This window comes from Pocillopora damicornis, chromosome 13 (genome assembly GCF_964200805.1).
Source record: "Pocillopora damicornis chromosome 13, jaPocDami1.2, whole genome shotgun sequence".
NCBI lineage: Eukaryota > Metazoa > Cnidaria > Anthozoa > Scleractinia > Pocilloporidae > Pocillopora > Pocillopora damicornis.
Genome location: NC_142682.1, coordinates 16969475 through 16996096, shown reverse-complemented (window position 1 = coordinate 16996096; position 26622 = coordinate 16969475). Strand labels below are relative to the sequence as shown.

The 26622-nt window shown below is 39.7% G+C and overlaps 3 protein-coding genes across 3 annotated transcripts in view; 2 read left to right on the top strand and 1 right to left on the bottom strand.

Moving 5' to 3' along the window:
• LOC113681098 (sushi, von Willebrand factor type A, EGF and pentraxin domain-containing protein 1) overlaps positions 1 to 22017 on the top strand; it is a 32729-nt gene extending 10712 nt beyond the window's left edge. Inside the window, exons 12-34 of the mRNA XM_089192901.1 lie at positions 652 to 813; positions 1299 to 1460; positions 1802 to 1963; positions 2680 to 2849; positions 3156 to 3669; positions 7092 to 7718; positions 8264 to 8500; positions 9302 to 9627; positions 10451 to 10589; positions 11311 to 11445; positions 11953 to 12123; positions 12685 to 12798; positions 13175 to 13297; positions 13913 to 14035; positions 14817 to 14996; positions 15759 to 15950; positions 16531 to 16722; positions 17442 to 17618; positions 18526 to 18699; positions 19370 to 19543; positions 19875 to 20210; positions 20863 to 21049; positions 21710 to 22017. Coding sequence (XP_089049027.1) covers positions 652 to 813; positions 1299 to 1460; positions 1802 to 1963; positions 2680 to 2849; positions 3156 to 3669; positions 7092 to 7718; positions 8264 to 8500; positions 9302 to 9627; positions 10451 to 10589; positions 11311 to 11445; positions 11953 to 12123; positions 12685 to 12798; positions 13175 to 13297; positions 13913 to 14035; positions 14817 to 14996; positions 15759 to 15950; positions 16531 to 16722; positions 17442 to 17618; positions 18526 to 18699; positions 19370 to 19543; positions 19875 to 20210; positions 20863 to 21049; positions 21710 to 21908 — 4976 coding nt within the window. The 3' untranslated portion in view covers positions 21909 to 22017. The remainder of the gene's footprint in view (positions 1 to 651; positions 814 to 1298; positions 1461 to 1801; positions 1964 to 2679; positions 2850 to 3155; positions 3670 to 7091; positions 7719 to 8263; positions 8501 to 9301; positions 9628 to 10450; positions 10590 to 11310; positions 11446 to 11952; positions 12124 to 12684; positions 12799 to 13174; positions 13298 to 13912; positions 14036 to 14816; positions 14997 to 15758; positions 15951 to 16530; positions 16723 to 17441; positions 17619 to 18525; positions 18700 to 19369; positions 19544 to 19874; positions 20211 to 20862; positions 21050 to 21709) is intronic.
• On the top strand, positions 3903 to 6848 carry LOC149035741 (uncharacterized). Its single transcript, XM_089191981.1, has one exon. It carries the CDS (start codon positions 3918 to 3920, stop codon positions 6723 to 6725), a length of 2808 nt encoding a protein of 935 aa, XP_089048107.1. The 5' UTR covers positions 3903 to 3917; the 3' UTR covers positions 6726 to 6848.
• A 1215-nt stretch (positions 22018 to 23232) lies between the features above and the next one.
• On the bottom strand, positions 23233 to 24445 carry LOC149035740 (melatonin receptor type 1A-like). Its single transcript, XM_089192902.1, has one exon. The coding sequence runs from the start codon at positions 24298 to 24300 to the stop codon at positions 23380 to 23382; it is 921 nt and encodes a 306-aa protein (XP_089049028.1). The 5' UTR covers positions 24301 to 24445; the 3' UTR covers positions 23233 to 23379.
• Positions 24446 to 26622: the final 2177 nt, after the last annotated feature.

Genomic DNA, 26622 nt, shown 5'->3' with positions numbered 1-26622 from the left:
CCGGGATTTAGGGATCATTCATCTACCAGGGGAGGGGGAGGGGAACGAGGTTCGAAGGACTCTTGGGGATGATCACAGATCACATGGTTTTTTAGTAAGAACACTGGTCAACTTTTGTTAAATTGTTAATTTGCAAACTACTCGAAACTTAGACACTAACGAGGTGTCAACGGGGTTTCTTGGGAGGACTCTCTGCCTCAGATCCATTTAAAATAGCAATATGGGAGTATTTTTCCAGCAATCTTCGCAGATAGTGAATATCCCTCAAATTTTCGCAATTAAAAAGGATCAAGAAAAGACTTTAGCGAGTAGCACCTAAAGTCAACCGTTAAGCAACGAGCAGTGCCTCCTTCTTCGCGTTGTCCACCTCGCGGTGAAAAAATTAGCGAAGAACTAGTGATGTTAATGCGCTACGCGGAATCTTACTTTTAGTGCGCCTTACTCCAAGAGTCCCGCTGGCGTGTTAATTTAATTTTTTTCTTCACTGAATTTTTTATTGCCCTGCAAGATGGACTTAGTTGAAGAAGACAGAATGCTTGTACTCTAGTCAATCGCTGTATACATAAATTCAATCATAAATTCTCAGTTTCTCTCCAGTCTTAAACGTAAGATAATTTGGAAATGCTAAGTGATTATGTTTTCTTCTAACAGCACGTTGTCCCATTGGAACATACTACAATGTTAACAAAGATGACTGTCTTTTGTGCCCTGAGGGTCAATACAGCCCTAATGAGGGTGCCCTGGCATGCGAAAAATGCCCTGAGGGGACTTGGACACAGGGTACCAGGAAAGAAAACTTTACAGCTTGCACAGGTAATGCACATTATTTCTTGTTTCTTCCTTGTGAGTGAAAGAGTCTCTGTGTTGAGGAATAGAGAAATTACAAATAGACAGCTTAGAGATGTTCACAAAGCTTTCTCTTTCTTTTTAATGTGTTCTTGGATGGTTCTTTGCATCATGCAATTCCTAAATCAGCGCTGGTTTACTTAAATGTCATTTCTCGACGTTAATGATATGGCATCGCTACATCCTCCTGAACACCCTCTTAATTTTAGCTTCATGTGCCCGTCTATAACTGAAAAAAAGGGATTTTGGTAAGACGACTTTATTTATTGTTCAATTGCAACCACAAAATCAAGTTTCATATTTCTACAAAATTTTATAAAATTGCTGAGGTCAGGTTAGGAAAAATTTAGGTGGTTCTAAAATATTTTTCAATGCCCTTTTTTCTAAAGTTTTACTTCCTCGAGAATTCAGCATTTACTTTTGATTTATTTATCTGTATTTGAACATTACAGATGAATGTGGCCCAGGATTCTTTTCTTCAACTGGCGTAGCCAAATGTTTCGAATGTCCCACTGGAACGTACTCATCAGATCAACGTAACAAAGTTTGTACACAGTGTCCTTTAGGTACAACGACTGTCAAGGCTGCTGCTAAAGGAATTCATGACTGTGGAAGTTAGTATATTCCTCTCTCAATTGTATATTGCCAGTAAGAGCATTTTAACTGCTTAATTGAAAACCTTCCTCACGCAAAGTCAAGGCTGTAAATAATAAATCTTTGTAGGTTTATCGATTGTCTTCTTCACCTCCCAATAAATACGCAAAAGGGAGCTGCAGTGAGTGTGGAAAAAAAATTGGAAATGGCAAAGCCTTACTATTTGTTCTCAACTCCTAAAAAACTCTACCATTTTACAAGATCCATTGCCCTTCGAAGGCCTGGATAATCAGAAGTCCATTATATCTCAGTTAATTTGCAAAAAAAAAAATTTCAAAACAATATCCTTATTTTCACACAGTGGAATGTGCTCCAGGAACCTACTCAGACAATGGTGTAGAGCCTTGTTTACCTTGTCCACAGGGTACCTATCAACCAAATTCTGGCCAAACGACATGCCTGCCTTGTCCTGGACAAGAATCTACACATGGAACTGGGGCGAGCTCTCAAGCGTACTGTGGAGGTATGAAAATGTTTTATTTATCATTGTTATTACTTTGGGTAACCCTTGTTATTGGTGTTTGAAATGATCGAATTTGCTCTTTTATCATGTTTATATATATATATATACACATATTGTTATCCTTAAATATTTTTAAGCAGGGCCCCGAATATTATGAATAAATAAATGAATCAATTGAGCAGAAAGTTGCTTGGTGTCATGTGCACGTGATCAAGGGACCTTTCTAAATGTTAAGTGTGGGATCACGTTTCTTGTCACGAAGTCACGAGATTTACTTTTATAGCGCGAACAAGATGTCGCGCTGATCAACTGTTTCTAGATTTGTCTATACGAAAAACATTGAAAAAAAAGGGGTTTACCACGTGACATGAAGTTGCTCATTAAAAAATAGAAAACCATACAATAAGACAAGAAACAAACCAAACTACGTGAGCAAAACGAAAACATTTTTAACTGACCATCAGCCTAATTTATTTCCTCAGCATGTTCTTCTATCTTAAGTAATACTGACTAAGTGATACTGATAATGATAACTGTAATAAAAGCCTCATCACGAGGCTTCGATTACAGTTATTACCGGGTATTTGTCGAAATGGCTTTTATAAAAGAATGTATTTCAATTAGAAACTTTTCCCCCTGTATACCGGTTCAGTCATGAGGATATTCAAAATGTTTGTTGGTCAACTTCATAAATTCAATGTGTAATTCTCTTTCAGAGGTTAACACTTGTATTTCGAGTCCCTGCAGCAATGGTGGAAAGTGTGTGAACACGAAAGAATCATATCGATGTGAATGTCTACCTGGCTACCAAGGGAAGAACTGCGAGACAGAAATTAATGAATGCCTCGCGACACCATGTTACGCCTCCTCTACTTGCGTCGATAAGGTATGCTTTAGAACGAAAACTTAGTCATCACCTTTTTAAACAGTAGCACCAACTAGGCGCGAAAATAGGCGCGGATTTTTGTTCGCGGACACGATCTGTTTCGAAAAGCGAGCAGTTTTTCGGGAGCCAAGAGGTTCTTATGGTCGTATTTTTTAACAAATAAATGTATTTTCTTTTGTGACAACGGTAATCGCTGTCTTCCTCTACACGTAATAAACAATCTACCTGATCATTTATATGCATTGTGCAATACATGCATGATCGTGAATCATATATCAAACAAGTTGCATTGTTCAATTTTCATAGATTGGTGCATTTGCATGTCTTTGTCCTCCGGAATACACCGGAATAGAATGTGAACTACCGTTTCTCCTCTGCACACGAGGATACTGTCAAAACGGAGCAAAGTGTATCGATAAAGCGGGAACATTCGATTGCCAGTGTCAACAAGGGTACAGTGGAAGATACTGTGAGGTGAATATCGATGAATGCGCGTCAAATCCGTGCCAAAACAACGGTGTGTGCATTAGTGGTTTAGACAACTACATGTGCAAGTGCCAACAAGGATACAGTGGTAAGAACTGCCAGATAAATAATGATGACTGCGCCGGCGATCCCTGCCAGAATAACGGGGTCTGCGTGGATGGCATTCAATCATACAGCTGTACATGCCCAGCTGGGTACTCTGGGAAAAACTGCGAAGTAGCCATCGATCATTGCGTTGGACAGCCCTGTGCTAATGGTGGCACGTGCACGAATACGCCAACAGGTTACACATGTAGCTGTATGCCCTCATATTACGGATGTCGCTGCACTAAAGGTAGGGCGCAAATTTTTTTTCCATAAGCAAAGGCACTGATAAATAGCTGTCCATTGATACTCCACTCGAGGAACGAACAGTTCCTTCAGAGTTACCGTTTGAACGCTTTACTTTGCTCTGTGATTGGTCAAGAATGGTCGCACCTAGAATGAGATAATGTGCTGTCCGTCAATGCCGTGCGAAATCGATCAAGCAGCCAAAGGGGCGTAAAATCTGCCTCAATATTGCCACCTTTGCGTGGCTTTAGAATGGCCTCACTCAATATAAATCAATTAACTACACATATAGACGAACTAAGAATCCTATTAGTAAACAACGATATAGATATTATTTCTATAAACGAAACAAAACTGAACGAGAGCATTCAAGATCACGAAGTTCATATTCCGGGATACGAAATAATTCGCCGCGATAGACTTACGAAAGGCGGCGGGGGTGTATGTTTCTACGTTAAAAATTCAATCAACTTTACAGTACGATCTGATCTACATATGGATGCATTAGAGAATCTTTGCTTGGAAATCCATAAGCCAAAAACAAGACCTTTTGTGATTGTTACGTGGTATAGACCACCTGACTCTCCCATTGGAATTTTTTCACCTTTTGAATCCCTAATTGGGAAATTGGATAGTGAAAATGTAGAATTTTTTGTACTGGGAGACATGAACTGTGACATGGTCACTGCACGATATGACAATGATACATCCAAATTAAAGAATATTGCTGATGTCTACGGACTCGAGCAACTCATCGCTGAACCGACGAGGATAACACCCACCTCGTCAACTTTAATTGATTTAATTTACACCAACTGCTCGGATAAGATCGCCTGTTCGGGAGTTTGTCATGTTGGGATAAGTGATCATAGCATGGTGTATGTTTATAGAAAACTTTCTCTGAACGGGATGTCGAATGGACATAATTCAATAACATACAGAAATTTCCGAAAATTCGATTGCCAAAATTTTCGAGATGATATTCAGTCTCAATGTTGGAATAATGTATATGAGTCTTCCTACCCAAACGAGATGTGGCAGCAATGGAAATGTACATTTCTAGCTATCGCTGACAAACATGCCCCACTGAAAAAGATGCGCGTTCGTTCACGAAGTTCTCCGTGGATTACCGCTGAGTTGAAAGACTTGATGCATAATAGAGATATATTAAAAATCAAAGCAATCAAAACAAATGATCCCAACAATTGGGCAGTGTTTAAGAAACAAAGAAATTTAGTCAATAAGCAAGTACGCTTAGCAAAGCAAGTTTATTACCAAAATATTTTTAACAAGCACACTAGCGACTCCCGAAAGACCTGGCAGACTATAAACGAGCTAACTTCACGTAAATCTGTGAAAATGTCAGTGACATCACTAAAAGTGAATGGATTAACGATAACTAATCCACTGGAGCTATCAAACGAATTCAACAACCATTTTGCTAATATTGGTCCAAAACTTGCCAGTGAGATAGATTTTGATAGTAGTAGCTATAAACGATATCTTGCCGGTACAGATAAACGGTTTGAGCTCCAACCTACTAATCCAAATAAAGTATTTTCACTTTTAAATAAACTAGACAAGTCAAAAGCAACGGGCCTTGACACAATATCTGCTAGGTTTATCAGGGAATGCGCTGACCTTATTTGTGTGCCGATATGTGATATTTTCAATCAATCTATTAGCCAAGGGAAGTTCCCAGATGATTGGAAATATGCAAGGGTTACACCTCTCTTTAAACAGGGTAACCGCGATGATGTCAACAATTACCGCCCAATATCGGTGATTCCAATAGTGGCGAAAGTGTTTGAAAGGATAGTTTACGATCAATTGTATGCCTATCTGGAAGAACATGATATTCTATATCAAAATCAATCAGGGTTTCGTGCTACTCATTCAACTGTAACAGCATTGTTGGAAGCGACAGATTCTTGGGCATATAATATTGACAACGGGAAAATCAATGGAGTCATTTTTCTAGATTTGAAAAAAGCTTTTGACACTGTTGATCATCAGATCCTCCTATCGAAATTAAACTATTATGGCATACATGGCAAATCTTTCAAATGGTTTCAGTCATACTTGGAAAACCGCACACAGAAATGTTCTGTGAACGGGTCGCTGTCCAGCAGCTGCTCATTAACTTGCGGCGTCCCCCAGGGGACCATCCTCGGTCCACTATTGTTTTTATTATATATCAACGATCTTCCAAATTGTTTATCAAATTGTGAGCCGAGGATGTATGCTGACGACACACACCTTACATATGCGGGCGGTGATCTTGAGAGTATACAGCTTTGTCTGAATGAGGACTTAACAAACGTTTTCAACTGGCTACAAGCGAATAAACTCACACTGAATATGACAAAAACCGAATTCATGCTAATAGGGTCAAGGCAGAGACTGGGTACTCTCACAGCTTCACCAACAATTAGAATGAACAGCACTCAGGTGAGCCAGGTTACTTCTACAAAATCGCTTGGTGTGATTATAGACGATAGGCTCGATTGGCATAGTCACATCGAAAAATTAACAAAAAAGATTGCCTCTGGTATCGGGTGCCTAAAGCGAGTCAGGCATCTGATCCCAGCATCGACCTTACATCTGCTTTACCAAGCTTTAGTAAAACCTCACTTTGATTACTGTGACATTGTCTGGGGTATCTGTGGGATAACGCTACGAGATAAGCTGCAGAAATTACAGATTAGAGCAGCCCGTGTTTTGACATTTTCCAGCTATGATGCCGATGCAACTAAGCTACTTGAATTTTTAAGTTGGAAAAATCTGACAAGCCAGCAGGAAATTCATAGAGTTACCATGGTTTTCAAATGTCTGCACGGGCTAGCTCCTGAATATCTTAATTCTAAGTTTAAATGGCGTAACTCTGCTTATGACCTCAGGGACTCTGAAAATAAACTCAATGTTCCTCTACCTCGCACTAACTATTATCGAAAAAGCTTTAGCTATAGTGGAGCCACATTATGGAATAGTCTTCCATGTGATATAAGGAACACAGAGTCTCTGGGGTTATTTAAACGCAAGATCAATGCCACTCTATAACGCACGGCATTCACGGAAAACAGCTTTTAAATATTAGTTAGTGTTTTAATTTTTAAATAGTTTTAGTTAATGTAATTGCTGATGAATTGTTTCGTGCTTAAATAAAGATTATACATTATACATACATACATACACCACTTTCTCAACCAATCAGATACAAAACTACAACTAATCACGACTTAATCGCCTGCGTTTCCCGCGCTTTTGGAAGTTAGATTGTTTTTATTTTTATTTCACATTTGCCCTTACATATAGAGGATTTTTTTTTCGCCGATGTGACTACTTACCCTACTTTGGTCTTGCGTTTTACGACACTCAATCGAAAAGCGCTCCATTGTAACTAATCCTGTTGTTTTGTTTCCACAGTGCTCTCCACCGACTACGACTTGTCTTTTCAAGTGCGACAAGCCAAGTCCTATTCTCGGCTCAAAAAGCAAGTTTCAGACATTAGCGCTCTAACCATCTCATTTTGGATGCGTACCAAAGACACAAACCCGGGTACAGTACTTTCCTATGCCACAACAGTGAACAACGTCTTACAGGACAATGCACTTACCCTACAAGACTACGCTGGGTTTAATCTATTTGTTAATAACAAAACTGTTTTCACGGGCGTGAAGGCAATTGACGGACAGTGGCATCATGTAGCAGTCACATGGGAAAGCTCTGGAGGCACGTGGCACTCATACAAAGACGGTGTTAAAGTGAAGAGCTCTACTGAAGCCTTTCAGCAAGGTGAAATAATAAAGGGCGGAGGCGTCTTGATTCTTGGTCAAGAACAAGATGAACTTGGGGGCGGCTTTAACACCGAAGAAAACTTCATCGGCGATGTAAGTCAGATGCACGTATTTGACAACGTCCTGTCCGCTACAGACATTTATAATCTGGCATACAGTTGTGATCATGTCAAAGGAAATGTTGCATCTTGGGGTGACTTCAGAGAACAGCTAGATGGAGAGTATCATGTGACTGACAAGTCATACGCTTGTGACTGTGAGTATTATGTTGGCCTATATCCTTTCTTTCAATATCTGTGGTCCACGACTATAGTTTAGAAAAACCTATGATGCCGTCGAGGACAGTTTAACGAGTGCAAAAATTTGCTTGTGTCAAACCTTAGTCAGCCCAATGACGACTGTGGCTTGAGAGGCTTAAGATTATTCAGTTACATACTTTCACTGACCCAATGGTTCGCGCAGTGAAATCCTAGTCAGGAAGTTTAGGTTCAAGCCCTGATTAGATCACTGTGTTGTATTCTCAAGTGGGGGCAAGGAGCTTGACTCCCACAATGCCTCACTCCAACCAGGAGTATGAATGAGTAGCTGCAAATTGAGGAAATAATAACTTTCATTGTTGCTTCGTGTTACGAAAACTGGGATAATCTCTGACGACGTAGGCAGGGGGCTCGAGGGTAGTCGTACTTACCATGCGTTGTTCATGAGTTGAAAACGAGCAGGCTGTGATTTTATGCAAGTCTTATGAAAAATGATTCATTGCTAAACGGCTTACTGAGAAATTGTCTTCTCAATCTCTTTCAGTCAACGCTGCTCAGAGACAATTCTTCCTGACGTACAACTCATATATATCTGGAAGCGACGATAAAGTGGTGCAGAACACCTCCCCGGAAGCCTGCGCTTCGTCTTGTCGGTCGGAAGCTTCGTTCATCTGTCGATCCTTTGAGTTTGACAACTCAACCAACCGATGTGCCATGAGCAGCAAGTCGTCTTATAACACTGGACTGGCGAGTGCATCAAATTATCGATTCTTTGAGCTAAGTAAGTGCACATCACTAGCAGCTATTATATATTCTTTATGATTCAATAGTGGTGTGTATTTTGAGGCTTTCTGTTAGTGTCACCAATAGTGTTGCTGGGTAGCTTTTTGTGTTATGCTGTGGGCTTTATCAGGTAGCAGTCTTTTTTACCATTCATGAGTAAAGGGGGTAAGTTTCTAAAGGAAAATGAAAATTATCTTTCAAATCGGCCCTTTATCCCCAGAGTTTTAACGAACGCTTTTCACTCAACTAATATATTTCTGTTTTTCTTGTTGCCATGTCCCCACCAATAGCGTAGCTCCATTTTCTGCATATAACAAAGGCACGCACAACCTGTAATTCCTCAATTCACTCTGACGAAGGGCTAACGCTCGAAACTTTAGCTTTAGAAACTCTTTATAGCGGCAAATTTACATTGTCAACTCATTTGATTTAACCAAATTACTTTGTACCATTCAGTTTTTTGATCGTATCATCAAACAGAATATAGACACTATTTTCACTGGGGCATCCTTTACTCACAATTTATCATTGCTAGTATCTGAATACTTTTAGGGATAACTAGAGCATTTGTTATGAATGTAATTTAATCAACTCGTAGTCTGAAGTAATACGGCAAACAGTATTAATAACATCACTGAGTTTTACTATGATGTTGCAGGGGCAACCTTTCGTACGAAACACCTCAAGGAAGGAGAGAGTGCTGTTAGTCCTTAATATTTGTCTCTTCCTTTTGCAGACTTCCTAAGAAATCTTCCTTCCCCTTGTAGACTGCCTTAACAGTCTTTCTTTCTTCTTGCAGATTGCCTTAAGAGTCTTGGTGTAGGAGCTAAAAGTCGCATCCCTGACTCTGATATGTCAGCATCATCGCAGTATGCCGCAACCCACGCCGCGAAATTTGGTCGCCTAAATGCACAAACTCAGCAAAATTCAGCAGGACAGGTAGAGGAAAACGGAGGCTGGGCTGCTTCAACCAACAATGCTAACCAGTATCTCCAAATCAAGTTTAGCGAGGTCTTCCAGATTTCTGGGGTGATAACTCAGGGAGCAAGCGACGCTGACCAGTGGGTGACGAAGTATAGACTTGAGTACAGCAGCGACGGAGCATCTTGGACTTACTATCCTGATGTAAGTAAGAATGACTCGTTTGGCGACAAGGAATCAAATCTTTATTCGATTATGAAGGGGCTAATCGATAGCCGTAAAACGGCCAAAAAATTCAGCCGTAAGACGTAAAAATTGACCAAAATTGACCAAAGTTCTAGTGATAACAATGGAACGATATTAACCGTTAGCCGTATAAGCCATCACCTTATAGAGAAGTAATTAACAGAGGTGGTGCTTACGCAGTTTCTCCTTATGATTTCAATATATTGACCATCAAACGGGTGATAACAACAATGGGTGTTAATATCATAACACACCAATTCATTTCGTGTGTTTTATAAAGAAATTCATGGCAGTCTGGTTGAGACTTTCAAAGAGGACCTCAAGAACTACGGGATTGCAAAAGTTGAAACAAGATTGAAAATCGTGTCATTCAAGAGGGATGTAAATTAAATGAAAAAGTAATCCTCGATAGCGAGCTGAAATTTTTTAAGCAATTGCAGGAAAAAAAGTAGGTTGAAAATATTCAAGCTACGAAGGTTTTCCAGCCGTTACCCACAAATTACTAGAAAACGAGGAGGAAGAGAAAAAAAATTTGAAAAAAGAAAACCGAGGAGGCGAGCAGTTTCCACCAGTGCTAAACTGGGAGGGAAAGATCAAGTCAATTTTTAGTAAAAACATAAACAAAACACACTTGGCAAAACAACAACAACAACAACAGCAAAAATATAAGAAAAAATATAAACAAATAAATAAACCATATTGAAAAATTAGGAAGAAATAGTTAAGACATTGAGCATTATCTGTTCTTCCTCTTAAATATGAACACATTGAAATCTTTCAGACTCTTAATGGCAACAGTGACCGCAATACTGAGGTCCGCAATGAAGTCAGATTGTTTCAAGCCATGTATCTTCGATTCAGACCCCAAGAATGGTATGGCCATATAACGATGAGAGTTGATGTGAATGGTTGTCCATTGCGTAAGTGCAAATATTTGAATTTTTTTCGTTACTGAGGTGTTCATTACATCATTCTTACCAAATGTGTCAACGGGAATATGGAGCCCACGTCTTAACTTTAGAAAAAAACAACCTTCTGCCAATAACGTGAAACAAACAGCTAGATTTAACATAGATATAACTTTAATATAACCTTGTTGTGTTGTGGAATAGTTATTTCTCTATGTACAGGTTTTCCACTTTCTATTCAATGTGAATTCCTCTATGATTTATATCATATCTGATGAAATATTTGTGGGACGGGGGGGGAGGCTTACTTTGTGTCATAACTCGGGGTCACTCCAATTTTATTCATAGTTCACTACCGACTTACTACAGGAATAAATGGTCTATCATGTCACCTGTCATATTTGGATGATGCTAAGAATAAAAATACTAATACTAATGTTAATGATCATAATAATGATGATGCTTATAATGATTATCTTAACGATAATAATAAGTATTATTGTATAATCTATCAAAAACAAAAATATATTATTTACTCGAGCGAGGCGAATACTTTAACATTACAAGAGTAATGATTCGCTACAAAGTAGAAGAAACGCTCAGTGGAAGAAGAAAATTATAAAAAAGATGCTTGTATGGCATTTTAGAACAACATTGCAGGATCATAAACGTGATCGCTTGTGAATCAGAGAAAAAACTTTAAGACAAGAATTGTACATTTTTTTCCCCAAAGCTGTCGCCAAACCAGCAGATAACACGGATGAATGCAGCAACTCACCTTGTAAGAATGGAGCAGCGTGTTATAACAGATATAATGACTACCTCTGTATGTGCCCCGGTGGCTTTACCGGAAAGAACTGCGATACAGGTGAGCAACTGCTGATATACAGTCTGGGGAAAGGACGATAGAGTTAACCACGGATAATCGACGTAATAAACGAGACCAGCTTAACAGATACTCATGCATCATAAAATAGAGGAGGGACAAAGGAAACACATAGGCAGCTAAAGAAAGTAAGGCAAACAAGACAAGAAGCCGTTCTGCAGATATATGATTGGTAAAGCGAAAATTCAGGGAACGAAGAGGCACATAGACAAACCGAGAGTCATACAGACGACATACAGATAGATTCACTCAGATGGGCAACAAAACAAAGCTTACATGCAATCAGGGTAGAAAAAAAAGACAGACTTCCCTACACGTATAGACACGCAATTGAATGAAAGATGAAGAAGAATAGAGCAAATAAATAACCAATGGAATAAAACTGTGAGTTGTTGACACGTGGGACAGCCTAGCAAAGGAATCACCAGTGTCGTAAAGATGTTACTTATTTTAATAATGAGAGCTTACCTTGAATTTATTTCTGTTTAGCGACCAACTGTAGACCAATCGGTGCACCACTTTACGGCTCAAAGTCTGGTTCCAATTACAACGCAGGAAGCACAATCACATTTACTTGTAACGCTGGTTATACCATGCGGGGATCTTCGTCCAGAACGTGCCAGGGAGGAGGATGGACTGGGTCCCACCCAAGATGTCCGGGTATGTATCATCAGCTTTTTGAGCATGATCGGTTTCGACATTTTCCCGCCATTTTTTAGGTACCTTTTACTCAGAGTCATAAAATAAGTTAGGAGAATTTGCTGCCTTTGGTCTGTTATCCGCAAATGGTTCGGCATTCTAGTCTTCTTGGATGGATAGGACGTTAAACTGTAGGTCCCATCTCCTGCATCTTCTCTGTACCGGTTCGCAAGGGACGTGTGAGATCCCACTCACTTCTCGTAAAAAGGGGAACGTAGAGTCACTCTGTTAAATATCACAAATGAATGAACACATTTTGTGACTTGGATAAAAAATTTTTCTTTTTAATACCCATGTATAACCTTCGAAATAGCACAAAACTTAAAAAGTGACACAAAATATAATGGTAACGAAAAATGTAACTACTTCTTCTATTGGACAATGTGATTAGTGGTTACACAACATGTACTGATAGAAGCCACGCTAAATGTAATGTCGCAAAATATAATAACCTTTTCACAAATCTCTCCCTGATCATTTCAAATTTTATTGATGTAACTGACTTAATTTCTTCCTTCTCAGATACGGATGAGTGTGCCAATAATCCTTGTAACCAGTTTTGCACAAACACTAACGGTGGATACGTCTGCCATTGTCATAAAGGATATGAGCTTCAAGGAAATACCAACTGCGTTGGTAGGATAAGAGATGACATTTATCGCATCCTTAAATATATATATTTTTTTAATATTTTCTTTAACCGGATATTCAAACAACGACACAACTTAGCTTTGAGTTTTAGAAACCACAGAGCTCTCAAATTTACAAGTCTAATCATCAGCTGCTTGGGCGTGGAAAGAAAAAGCAGCAACAACTATTACTTCGATCTCAGCTACTTCGACTTGTCATTAGAGAGATTACTCAAGACTGTCAATGAAGATGAATTGCATGAATTTTTCTGAGCGAGTTTGACAAGTAAACATTAAAAAACACGAAACTGACAGAACCAATTCAGGGCTAAGAACTTTTCATTTTGTGATTTTTTTATGTTCTCGTTATGTTCGTTTTCCAGATATTAACGAATGCTCAACTGAGAACGGAGGCTGTTCCCACTCTTGTCACAACTCTGCTGGTGCATTCTCATGTTCCTGTCCAACCGGGCTCGCACTGGATTCTGGTAAAAGAAGCTGTCAGGGTAAGATTTTATAAATATATGCTATGATTAATTTGACGAAAGGATAACTGATATGCTTCTTTCTGCATACTAACTGTATTCAAGTTAACTAAGAGACGAGAGAAAGATAGAAGGCCATAAATTTTCTAATCAATATTGCAACTAAGCACGTTGACTTTCAGTGGTCAATCCTCGCATTCCTTGAAAAATTCACTGTTCTGTTGTTTTAACGATGGAAGAGGTAGTCGATTGGCTAACGCGCTGGACTTCGGTTCGAGAGATCCAGATTTGGGTTTAGTCCAGCTCATTGTGTTGTGGTATTAGGGCAAGACACTTTACTCTCACACTTGCTCTCCTGTATCCTGCGTCCGCAACCTTTAATGCCGTTGTTTCCTGGATTTTTTTGCAGTATAAAAATAGTTTACATTTTAATTGATTTATCGATATTTTTTCGATATCAAAAGACCTAAGTAGTGAAAATGACCTTGGCAACTATGACTTAGAAGTAAGTAAATCATCATGATGAGTAGCATTCATGAGTCAAGAGAAAGAGAACAATAACCATGACGCCATTAATACCTCTGATACCAATTACAGTAGTCGTGGTCCTCACGCCATCTCATTGTTCACTTTCAGATGTCGACGAGTGTGCTACTAACAATGGTGGCTGTGAACATTCTTGCGTCAACACATACCAGTCCTTCACCTGTGTTTGCAGACAGGGATACACTTTGGGCGGGGATAAAAAGACCTGTCAAGGTAACTGAATGCGGGTATGATTCGGTAATGCGAGCTTTCAGTGAAACGCTTGAGTAAACGCTCCGTTAAGGTAATAATATGATTTCGAGTGAGTGCAATTTTGTGTTAATAAGCTCGAGTATATTTTTTAAAGACAACAAAATTGCAACGAGAAAGTCAAGAAAGACGAAATTTTGAAAGCGTGCGCGCTATTTGTAATTTGCACTTGTGGTACAACTTTGTACTCGTATTACTTGCGAATGCACACGTTTTCAGCCAATCAGACGGGAGTAATTTTTTTCAAGTACATTATTCACACATTCACATCAGCAATATTTTCTATAGATTTCTTATGGTGCCAACAGTGAGAATTCATTTAACATTCACAAGCCTTTTTAGTCGGTGATCATTTCCTTTATTCTCATGGCCTCAATTTATGATTCAGGGGTAATCCTGTAAGGAGAAGTTAGATGCTAGTCACCCTTAGAAGTTGAAGGATTAAAAAGTGATTGAACAGTTTTATAAAAAGCGAGAAAATCAATTACTGTCACTTTGAAACGTGTTGTCCATTTTCTTACGCAAAAATTCCGTTTGGGAACACTTGGAACCTGACCCATTTAATATGACATTTAATATGATGATAACACACGTTTTAAAATTAAAAGCTTGCTCACTTTCGAAACGGTTGCAGTAAAATCACCATCATGATGTGATTGCATTAATCTTACTCAGCCTTCAGTTCGGATCACCATCTACCAATCATATAATCATCATGTTGCATGTTGTTTTGTCATCTTTGCAGCAATTTCATGTCCCAGTTTAAGCAACCCTGGCAACGGAAACGTGGCACTGAGTTCGGGGCTTGTTTTGGGAAGCACCGCAACGTACACTTGCAATAATGGCTACCGAGGCTCATACGGAAGCTCAAAATACTATTGCCAGGCAGATGGGCAATGGTCGGGTAAAATACCTACCTGCACACGTAAGTGTATCAGACACTGTAATATTGAAAGGTGACAAAGTTTTAAAATGTTACAATTGATGCCAAACTTTTTTCCAAAAATATATAACTAATTATGCGCTGATCAAGAACCCAACATTTCAATTTGACCAGAAGCACGTGCACGACATTGCCAACCTGACCAGAAGCACCTGCATGACATTGCCAACCTGACCAAAACCACGTGCATTACATTGCCAACCTGATCAGAATCACGTGCATGACTTTGCCAACCTGACCAAAAGCACGTGCATGACATTGCCAACCTGACCAGAATCACGTGCATGACATTGCCTCTTAATTATAACTCTTAATACCTATAGAACGGCATTAACAGAGGACTGCAAAAATACATGCAGTAAAGGATCCAGGATTTATTTATCGGAGGGTGATTCAGAATCTTTCCTAAAACAAAGCCTAGATAAGCTGAGACATCTTTCTAGGAAAATAATTTTAGATACTTCAAATTAAGCAGTTTCTTGTAGTACGGCCCTGCAGGAATTGTGGCCCCTAGGTCTAATGGAGGAAGGGGGAGAGTTTGGTTCCGGATTCCCTGGACTTCCCCTTGGGTCCGTCTCCCACATGTACAGGGAGAGTAGCCACACTCACAACTTGCTTCATGGAAACCATCATGGCTTGAACAATAATGCTTAATTCAAGTTTCTTGTAAACATTTTTTTATTCAATCCCACAAAGACTGAAAGAGTTATACCAAAACAAATGAATTTCCTTTTGTCACTAAAGGTGTCCAGTGTGCAGAAATCGGAGAGGTAGAGAACGCCAATCCAGTTGCTTTAACTGGGCAAGAAGGCGGAAAAAATATTCTTAATACCAAGGCAACCTTCTCGTGTAAAGCAAACTACGCTATGGTGGGTGATGCAGTTAGGACGTGTCAGCAAGACGGAACATGGAGTGGAACTCAACCCAGATGTATCGGTAGGTTGCACTCGCGCTCTTTTAGCTAATGTTAAAATTCTTAGTTTGGAAAGGAGTGCAGTGAGCAGAGTGCTCGCTTCCCACCACTGTGCTCCGGGTGCCATTCCCCGACCTGGCTTCACATGTAGCCTGAGTTTGTTGCTGGCTATTTTCGTCCTTCATCGAAGGATTTTTCTCCGGGTTCTCCGGAATTCAACATTCCAAATTCCAATTCGATTTAGAACCTGGCCTTAGGGCAAGTAAGAAATAGATTTCATGCAATAGATGTCTTGAAAAAGGAAAGGAAGAAAAGAATTTTAGAGTACACAGCAGACTCTGCCAAAAAGATGTTGAGTTCACTTCGATTACAAATTCGTCGGCAATTTTTGCTTCCGTCCAGTGTGCCTTGTTTTAGTTTTCTTCTTCGAGATGCACTCGTTTATCTTTCCTTCCATGTCTTTTTACATTAAGTAATCGTTGTGAACTAACTTCTTAAAACTCCTCGATGATTTATATCAAACGGATGCCGCACTCAGTTGATATATATAATATTTGCGCAACTGAATAAGAAGGGTTACTTACGCTAATCTCTCTATCACAGCTGCTTTCTGTGGTCCAGTACCAGTCCCTGCTAATGGCGCGGTTCAAGGTTATCGGTATGAACTGGGGGCTACTCTTCGCATCACTTGCAACGAGGGCTACAATATGGTTCCAGCAAGCTCTGCATTCAGGACTTGCATTGCAGATGGCAAAGGAGGAGGAAAATGGTCAGAGACAGATCCTGTCTGCGAATGTAAGGACTCTATGATAAGTACCTATTGACTGAAAAGGAGGGCCGGACGGGAAAATTTTTGGCTCGAGGTGATGACGTATTGACCGAGTACCAAAAATTTTCCTTTCCGCTCCTCTCAGTCAGTCAACATACATTTTATCATCTGACCACTGCCACTCTCTTTCTTTCTCGTTCCTTTTTGCTCGCATCTTCTGGGCCGTGCGGCTTTTTCCAGCCCTGCACACGCCGTCGTGCTCAGCCCTCAGACGTGGAACTTTAATTTTGTATTTTTTTTCTTTAATTGAAAACGCGCGTGGGGCTTAATTGGCTGTTTTGCGAATTCCGCACGGTTATATGTAACCCGTAAATCCATCACCATGATAAATGTCCAAAATCTTCTGCGTAGGAACCGAGTACATCTACATATAACATTTGTATGGAACAGTACAAGAAAAACACGAACGCCAATAAAAATTGATGTGGAACATTCTGATTGTTAGATAATATTCTCAGTGTACTCTTGCGACAAGTTTCGTATCATATTTTATGAGCTGAATGGGAGTAGTCGGCCAATCAGAAAGCGGACTTTCAAAAAGCCTACTTTTATCAGCTTGATGTACGTCCAGTTTTATTTTTGCAGAAGAACCGAGTGCATATGCATTTACATGCATCATTTCTATGGTACAGTATAATAAAAGGGTGTAATTCAAATTATCTTTTGCTCTCTCTTCCAAATCTAGTGGTAGACTGTGGTGACCCGGGCGACCCTTACGGTGGATACCGTCATCTAGCAACTGACACTAAGTACCAGGCCAAAGTGACATACACCTGCAAAGCAGACCATCATTTGGAGGGAGATGAAAGCCAAACATGTCAGGCTGACGGACAATGGAGTGGAACAAAACCTGTTTGCTTAGGTATGCACAGTTGACTTAATAAAATATTTCTCATGACAAGTTTGCGATGGGCAACTTTTTCTCAGTACCAAACAAAAAAAAATATTGATTTCCTACTCGGGACGTTTCGTTTTGTGCCGAAAAAAGCATTTCTGATTTCCTCCGTGGAATCTCCTCGAAAAGATTACCACATATTCCAACTATAATGCCGTCCAGCTGAAGACATATTTTTGTGTGAACAACTTAAAAAATGAATGAGCAACAATTCTGTGTGATGACGGGTACTACAAAAGAATCCACAAATTACCTTGGTCTTCCTGTTGTAATAACAAGGCCAATAGGCCAACTGACAGACGTGTACTTAGCTGCCAATCCTTTGATTTGGAGTGAGGCTGAAGGTGACCTTGTTGTGATAGAGACCAGTGTCTAGTTAGCATGATAACAGAGAGATTTACATTTGAAAAGCAGCAAGGTTTGTATCATAACAAGGTCACCCTTAGCCTCACTCCTGTTCAAAGGCTTGGCAACCAAGCACACAACGGTAAAATGGACTATTATGGTGGACCGATGGTGAATCGTTTGACTAAAAGAACTTATTCCACTTTCACACCAACAAAACATGTTTAGATAAACCGGGTTTAACTGAATGAAAGTCAGAGACAGTGGACTGAATTTTTGACTGAATGAGACTGAATTTTTCATAAGATTCAAGTGGTCACTAGCTCGTACTCTCAATGTGCTAAATTTGAAGTCGAAAAACTTAAAAAAGTTTTAAAAACAGTGTTTAAAACAAGTGTTTAAAGAGTGTTTAACAAACGACATTAAAAACGTGTTTAATTTTTCTTATGAATGATGTATTCCTTGGGCTTGATAAATACACTAACAACACATTTTTTACATTAAAATCTTTTGTCGATATCACTCAAAGAGCGATCCTGTGGTAACCCTGGTACTCCTACAAATGGAAAGAAGGATTCCACCAATTACAAGTATGGGTCTGTCATCAGTTTCAGCTGTGATGTCGGTTACAATTTGGTGGGATCTCAAACTCGGACGTGTCAGACAAATGGAAAATGGACTGGAACGCAGCCTACATGCCCAAGTAAACGAACTGACCCTTTTTATATTCATTTTTTGCAAGAGCTTATGAATAGGAAGTTTTGTTTCAAGGGTGTGGCCAGGGGGTCCTGGGGTGCTCGTGACAACCCTCTCCCTTTGTGAGCCTTTCTTTGTGACATCGAGTAAAACACAGCGTGGAGGTCGACACGAGAATCTGGTGAACACCTGGTGTGACCCCCCTTTAAAAAATCCCGGCTACGCTCCCGTGTTTCCATTTGCTTCTTGAGTCAACCCTTTCCCCGCCAATAGCAGCTTTTAAAAAACATTGGTTCAAAATAGAGCGTGTGCGGTAATGACAAACTTTGAAATAAGATTAACACTGTAGCACAAATTATTTCTTGGTGCTCAAACGTGCTGAGGCCGTGGAAACACTCTCTTAATTCCTGCGAGTCTGCGTGTAGGTCCCGCGAAACTGCGTGAAAGGGATTTTGGGACATTAAGACGCGATTGTCATACGAGATGATGAACGTATTAATCAGTTAGCTTCTTGTATCTCTCCTTACAGCCCCTCGTTAAATTTAGGGTGGTTCTTATAGAAGAGAGAGATGAGAAAAAAGAATTAACAGTAGGGGGGGGGGGGTGTCTATATCTACAGATGTATCCAGCCGGGGTATGTACATATCTAAAAAAACAAATATTTGTTTTATTTGCAGTCGTTAGCTGCGGTGATCCTGGCGCGCCGGCCAATGGCGTCAGGTACGGAGACACATTTACCTATCAGAGCGTTGTAATTCTTGAATGTGACCCTAAGTACAAACTTGTTGGAGACCTCACTAGGACTTGCCAAGCGAATGGACAGTGGTCCAAATCCCAACCCACATGCCAATGTAAGTAGATCATTGATGTTCCTTATTCTGTGTGTGATACGACATTCTTTTTGGAATATTCTTGGGTTGGGCACGCGCGTAATAGAACCAGACTTAGCCTTACAGTCTCTTGGATGGTAAGAGAGAGACCAGTCAGGGCAAGAAGAGGTGAAACAGGGTTTTAACATGCGTGAGAGGTAACAGTCAATCCTTTCGCTTAAAAGATATTTGTTGCTCAAGTAACAAAAAAACTGTAAGCCCCCAAACTACCCACCCCCTCTGAATCTGCCACCTGACCTTTATTAGATAGAAAGAGAACCATTTATTGACCATCTCCGTAATCTGCTCATAGCAACGAGCTGCGGCACATTTTTAACCGGACCAAGCGGGACTGTCACATCGACAAACTATCCTGGAAATTACAACGACAACGAATACTGCACATGGCAGATTCAAGTTCCGGTGAACAAGAAAATTAGACTTGACTTCACTGAATTTAAGACAGAGACTGGGAAAGATTTGTTGATGATCTACGATACAAGTCGCTATGATAGTCCGATTATCGCATTTGACGGAACCACTTACAAACCACCGCCGTTCACCTCATCTGGAAATGTCTTACGAGTTCGATTCATCAGTGATGGAGCCACCAATAGGAAAGGATTTAGTTTCAACTACAAGCAAGTCGGTAAGTACACAATGTTCAGTTAACTTTAATTAGCCGATTAACTATTCTTATTCTGATCGCTTTCACGAGGGGCTAACGCTCGAAACGTCGACTTTAGAAATCCCCTACGGCAGTCAGTTTACGTTATCAACACAGGTGATAAAACCAATTGACGTAGCACAACAGTTTATTTAGATGCTAACTCCCTACTTCCTCTTATTTATCTTATGGTTTATGCATTTGAAGCTGAATTTAACTTACATCGTGACCGGAGTCGCAGGAGTAATAAGAGGCGGATAGAGATTCGATGCGGTGAAAATTAAACCAACGGAATCGGAAGGCGAGTGCAGATGCCGATTGTGAATCTGCGAAAATTGAATTGCTGGAGGCGTAGGCGATCGGTTGGCCTGAGAACTTGCATTGTGACTTGTTGATTATTCTGCGTCTGCTTGCAACTCCGACAATCTAGTTTTCACCAAAAGCTAACGGTTAAAACGTCGGCAAAAAATTGGTCAATCTTTTACGCCAGATGGCTAAAGGTTGACCCCTTTGAGACCTTCCTTAATGTGCTGTGAACGATTGATAAGGAGCTGACTTAATTTTAGCTTGCTTCAAGGGAATATTGTCATCAGACGATGCGTTCTTCTCTTACTTAATTCCCTTATTGCACTAGACACAAATTGCGGAGGCACATATGAGGAGGGAAGTGGCACCATCTTGTCCCCAGGCTTCCCTGGCGGTTACGCCGACAATCTTGATTGTATGTGGCTGCTTTATCGCGCCGTGGAATATCCTGAGTTTATCTTCACTGAATTCGAAACGGAAAGTAACTATGATCTAGTGTCTATCTCCAGCGGGAGGTGAGTTGTAGTTACCATACCTCATACCTCAGTTACCCTAATCGCTCTGACGAAGGGCTAACGCTCGAAACGTCAGCTTTTTTACCCTTTACGGTGGCTAATTTACGTTTTCAACCCAGTTGTTAACACTAAATTACCTACCGATATATTCGCTTAGTACCTTGCACTTTGTGCTGTAATGAAAACTTGTCTGAATAAATAAATAGAGTAATGCCAGATCAGTACAACGACAATAACAACAATATCTAATATACTTTTCCTTTGGAGTCATTTGCAACTTTTTATGGCCCACGGGTAGCCAATGTTAGTCTTAGCAGGCCAGTCTATAAAAATCTAATTACAAACAGTACAATACAACAAGAGGAAAAAGAAACACAAATAACGAATAGTTTATAAAATGTAAAACGAAGGAAAAAATGGAAGCATTTACTTTAGATATTCATTTCAATAATCATCTCACATATCACATTACCTCTTACTTTTCACGTTTGTGATTTTCTGATGTGCTTAAATAACTGAATCTTCCTCTTGGAGAACGCTGAATAGTATGTTTTGTTTCTTGAATTCCAATGAATTTTTTTGTAGCGCTCTCAAAAACCATGTAATCTCAAGCAAGCTACGAAGGAACTATAACTCTCAATTTGTTTTTTTATTAAACAGGTTTGCCGAAAAGACGTTGACGAACGGATGGGGAGGGCATGCCCTTCCGTCGGGTTCTTTTTACGACGAATCAAATCACTACCTTTGGGTTCGATTTACCACCAACGGCGGAAATGGGGATGGACGATTCCACAAAGGGTGGAGTGGGAAATACCAGAAATACTATCCTTATGTCAACAAGAAGAAGAGAAGAAAGTAATGCGGCAACAGGGGGGGAGGGGAGGGGGGATACCTCCCTGGCATAATAAAGATGCAAATGCAAGAAAATGATATGTAATACCGAGTGATAATAAAGGTTGAACCAACACATACTCATGTTTCAGTGTTATCCATCATCACGCCTTTGTCAAAAGTTTATTTCTTAACTTGCAGGATCTTCAATTTCTTCACCCAACTGAAAGCGGTACGTTTCTTCGGCGGCCAGTTCTTGGAATAAAGCTGTAACCGTAACCTAAAATCTATCACTTATTCAATTCTTTTCTCTGTTGTTACTTCTTACTAATGTACAGAGTCAAGAAAGACGTAAATTTTAACATCGCACGCTATTTGTAATTTTGCACATGTGTTACAACCTTGCACTCGTGTTACATGAGAATGAACTCGTTTTGAGCCAATCAAACGCGCGTAATTTTTTTCATGTATATGATTAGTATAGGTAACTGTATGATTTCGAGTGCAATTTGATTTTAACAAAAATAGAACGATCCAGTTGGGCGAGCGTAATTTGTGGTCTTTGAAAAATTTACAAGAGCTTATTTGCACCAAATTTCACGAGAAATCATGTTGTTACTATTTAATAATTTACATGAAAAACGCATCACAGAAAATCAGGACGGACTAAATTTTGGCGGGCACGCGCGCTATTTGTAATTTGCACTCATGTTAAAATTTGCACTCGTGTTACATGAAAAATGCATTTGATTTCAGACATTGAGACGCGCGTAATTTTGCCATGAATATTATAAATAAAATATCAGTAAGTTGCCAGAAGTGTCGAAATTTGTCGAGAGGAGTCTGTTCGCTGGTAATATATTAAGCCAGCTTTCCAAAGCCAATCGGTGGAAGTAGTTGGTTTTGCACGCAAAACTGCGACGAGCAGAGTTCCAATCGATAGCGTGGCTCGTTACTAAATGATGCTTTGTGCGGGAATCGGTAAATCATCATTTCCTAACATTCTTTGGTGTTTCAGTCCTGTACTGAGAATCTTTTAGGTTTCTCCGATCTAGGATGGTAGACAGTCTGACCACTTGATCTGTTCACTGAACCGCTTCTCGTGTCTTTTGCGTTGTTCACAGCCCCATTTCAAACTTAAGCTATGTGTAAGCTAAGGTTCCTGTTCTCTGAAGTATAGTGTTAAATCTACCTCGCGTGTTGCTTGAGAGCCAGATAGGAAGTCTAAATGGGCGGCGCATGGGAAGTCAATCATACCAAACTTCTTGGCATAAGATTGCGGGATACTTTTAGATTAACCTCATTCGCTCGAAACGTCAGCTTCGAAACTCTTTAAGGTGGCCTATTTACATTATCAACTCAGTTGTCAACTCAGATTCTTCGGGTCCAAAAATAACACATCATCTCAGGAATAAGGTCAAAAAATAATTTAGAACCCAGTCACTTTAACTCGGCAATGAATTGATGACAGCCATCATTAAAAAAAAGATAAGTTTGTATCAATCCTTTCTACAAAATAGTATGTTCCGAAACTCGTTTCGCATGGCACGGTTCATGATACCATAAATTACTGGATTAATCCAGGCAGAGAGGGATGAAAATAAAGGGTAAACTGACTTTGCTGAGGAAGGAATTGATACCTGAAAACCAAACTCCAGCATCGACATGAAAATAAAAGGACACCAGGCGATCGAAAATCCAAGTACGGCAGCAAAGATTGCCCGAGAGGATTTCACGTCTTGCGCATTAATTCTTCCATGGTTGTTCGCTCTCTGCAAGGATGGGACAACTACGTTGTTGTGTTGTTTGACAACTCGATAAATGCTGTAATAACAAAAGACGACCACGGACATTAAAACAGCGGAAAAACAAGCAAAGAAGACGAAAGAAATCCTCTCTGAACTTTCACTGTCAAAAGTTGTTCGGCAATATAAACTGTCAGGGATCCATCGAAATTTTATTGGTGCGGTAAAAACGAAAATCAGTAATTCAATACAGAGGATAATCCAGACCCCAAGTAATGAAGTTACAGTTTTCCTGTGAGTGAATAACAACGAGTATTTATTTGGTTTCACGACGCAGAAGTATCGATTTAGCGAGGCTAAAGTCAGAATGGAGAGTGACACTTGAACCCAATATTGTACGACAAAACCGGTTAGTTGACAGAAGTGGTGTCCGAAAAACCATTTTCGCAGTCCTGAAGCGGTCGCTTGGAAAGGAAAGCTTAATATAGCCATCATCATGTCGGCCAATGCGAGCGATACCACATAAAAATTCGTAATAGTACGCAGTCTCCTGTTTCTGTACAACGCGTAAATAATGAACATGTTTCCGGTGAGTGAAAAGATCGTTGCATGAACTAAAATAACAGTGTGAATGACAACCGCCACTGTGCCTCTAGTGTCCTCTTCCGCAGCCATTTTTTTTCAGAAGGTTTCGACAATTTTGGCTTAGCCTAAAAAAGGAATTTAACCTTGTGAAATCACTGGTTTTGCTGTTGAATTATTCGAAAGAGGGTTTCGACAGTGTTGGCTAAGCCTAAAAAAGGAATTTAACCTTGTTAAATCACAAATGATGTTGCTGTTGAATTTTTCGAAAATTTAACATATCTTGCGATGTAACTTTATAGCACTGTGTAAATTCTGCTCATACAGTACACCTGCTAATAGAATTTTAACAGCCTTGACACTTTCAATGTCCTTTTTGTTTACTCCGTTGTTCAGTAACATTTGGCGATCTAGCTTATCACAAACGAGAGAAAATAGTCACTCTTCTTTGTCTGGCGGTTATTGACTTTTTCGACAATCTCAAGTTATGTCCTAAATGAACTTTTCATGAATCGCCACAAATGTAACATTACAATAAGTGATTGTTAACAAATAGCAACTAGAAGGGCATTAAACCCAATCGGCGATGTTCTTCAGATTAAAAACCACAAATCAGCCATTTTACCTTTGATTTGCATAAAATAAATGAGACAGAAAAAATAAGAGGAAGTCTTCCTCGATAAATGTCTTTCGATGTTTACATTACATTCGCACGTCAACAAAGTTTCAGATAGCAAGTTTGTATGAATTCTGCTTTGATCCAAGTTTTTAATTAAAGGATGAGATTGTTGAATCCCCGATCAGTCTGGCGCTGACCCCTTTTATCTTATCATCGTTGATCGAAAGATTCCCTTGGCAGTGAGACAACAAACAAAATTTAGTCATGAAACAAATGAAACAATTAAATAGTCAGGTATATTTGTTTCGTATGTAAGATAAAGGCCCAGGATTGAAAACGTGCATGATCTGCGGCCAAATTTTGTTCTTAAAAGACCATATGAAAATTTCGGAAATAAAGGGTAATTAACGAGCTCGAGGTACATAGATTATCTTCAAATCACCGTTAACTTTCGTGCAAAAATTACAACTGAGCCCGTAAATATCACGAAATGTTCCGAGCCTCTCTTAAGACCCCAAGAAAGGAATCATTTCACTTGCAATCTGAATGCACGCAACCACTACATCATAAGAACATAAAAAACTACCTAACCTATTCTGTAGACTACAAATTGCCGCAAATGACCTCAAGCCGTCATTTTTTGAGGATTGCAGAATTGAAAGCCCCTTTTGAAATCGAATCAGATATTTCTGATTGATAATCTATGGAGTTTCCTATCGGTGTTTGTTTTATTTCCTTCTCGTGACTTTATTTATTCACCGACAAACTTTAAGCTCGAAGGGTGTGCCCGATTTCGCTTGCTTAGCTCGTCTTAGAGGGTGGTGCGTAATCCGTATACGTGCCTTTGCATTACTCTTGTTCAGAGGACGACTAAGTACAACGTGTTTTCAGGATTTGCACCTCACTTTTTTCGCGGCAAATGTCGTGGCAGATCACGACGTCATCAAGGAGGAATGGTAACGAGTGACGCAAGGAGGATCGAGCAAAAAGGCAGAAATATTGGCGATGGTGCATCAAAATGCATAGATTTCTACAGAAGGGAAGGGCGTGAGGAAAAAAGCAGAGATCATATAAACAGCATTGTAACTTGGGAGAAAAAAAACAGGTCGAAAAATTTGTTAGGTACAAAAGAAGTCAAGACCTTCATGGAGAGTGAGAGAGGATTAACGTCACAAACGTTGTATAGTGAGCTCTTCTCTGGAAAACGAACAATTGAACGGAAGAACAGATGTTTTAAGGAGTCGCTAAGCTTAGCTAGAAAGTCATTCAAAACAAAAACAGAGGCTGTTTTTGATTACGAAAGAGAGACGCTTTAACATCAAACGACGAAACAGAGCGTTCTGTGCGACCTAGACCGAAGCTTTCAACCAGGAAGTGAATGCTGTTGACAGGTCAGGACATTATATCTTGAACCTACTTCAACTCTGTAAACTCGGTTTTGTCTTTTGAATTGTTACAATTATTAAGAACTGTTCCTCTTTTCAAGAAAGTGTCGTGGCCGTAATCAAATATATCAGTTGGAAAAGTTTTCATATCGTTCGTTTACAGCCTTATATTAGGATCTGCCAGGATTGCGATCCTTCTGTTCCCTTTTCTTTTCTCTTCCATAGCTTCTTTATTTATGAATTGGCCAGTTGTTCATAGACGTAAAAGTAATCAAGAGATTTCTACCGAAAAAACCGGGAGCAACGTGTACATATAAAAGAACTGGTGCACAGGACTCTCATTTTCGGTATAAAAAGTTTGATGAATCATTACTCATCCATTAATCTATGATATCCGATGGCTTATTTTCG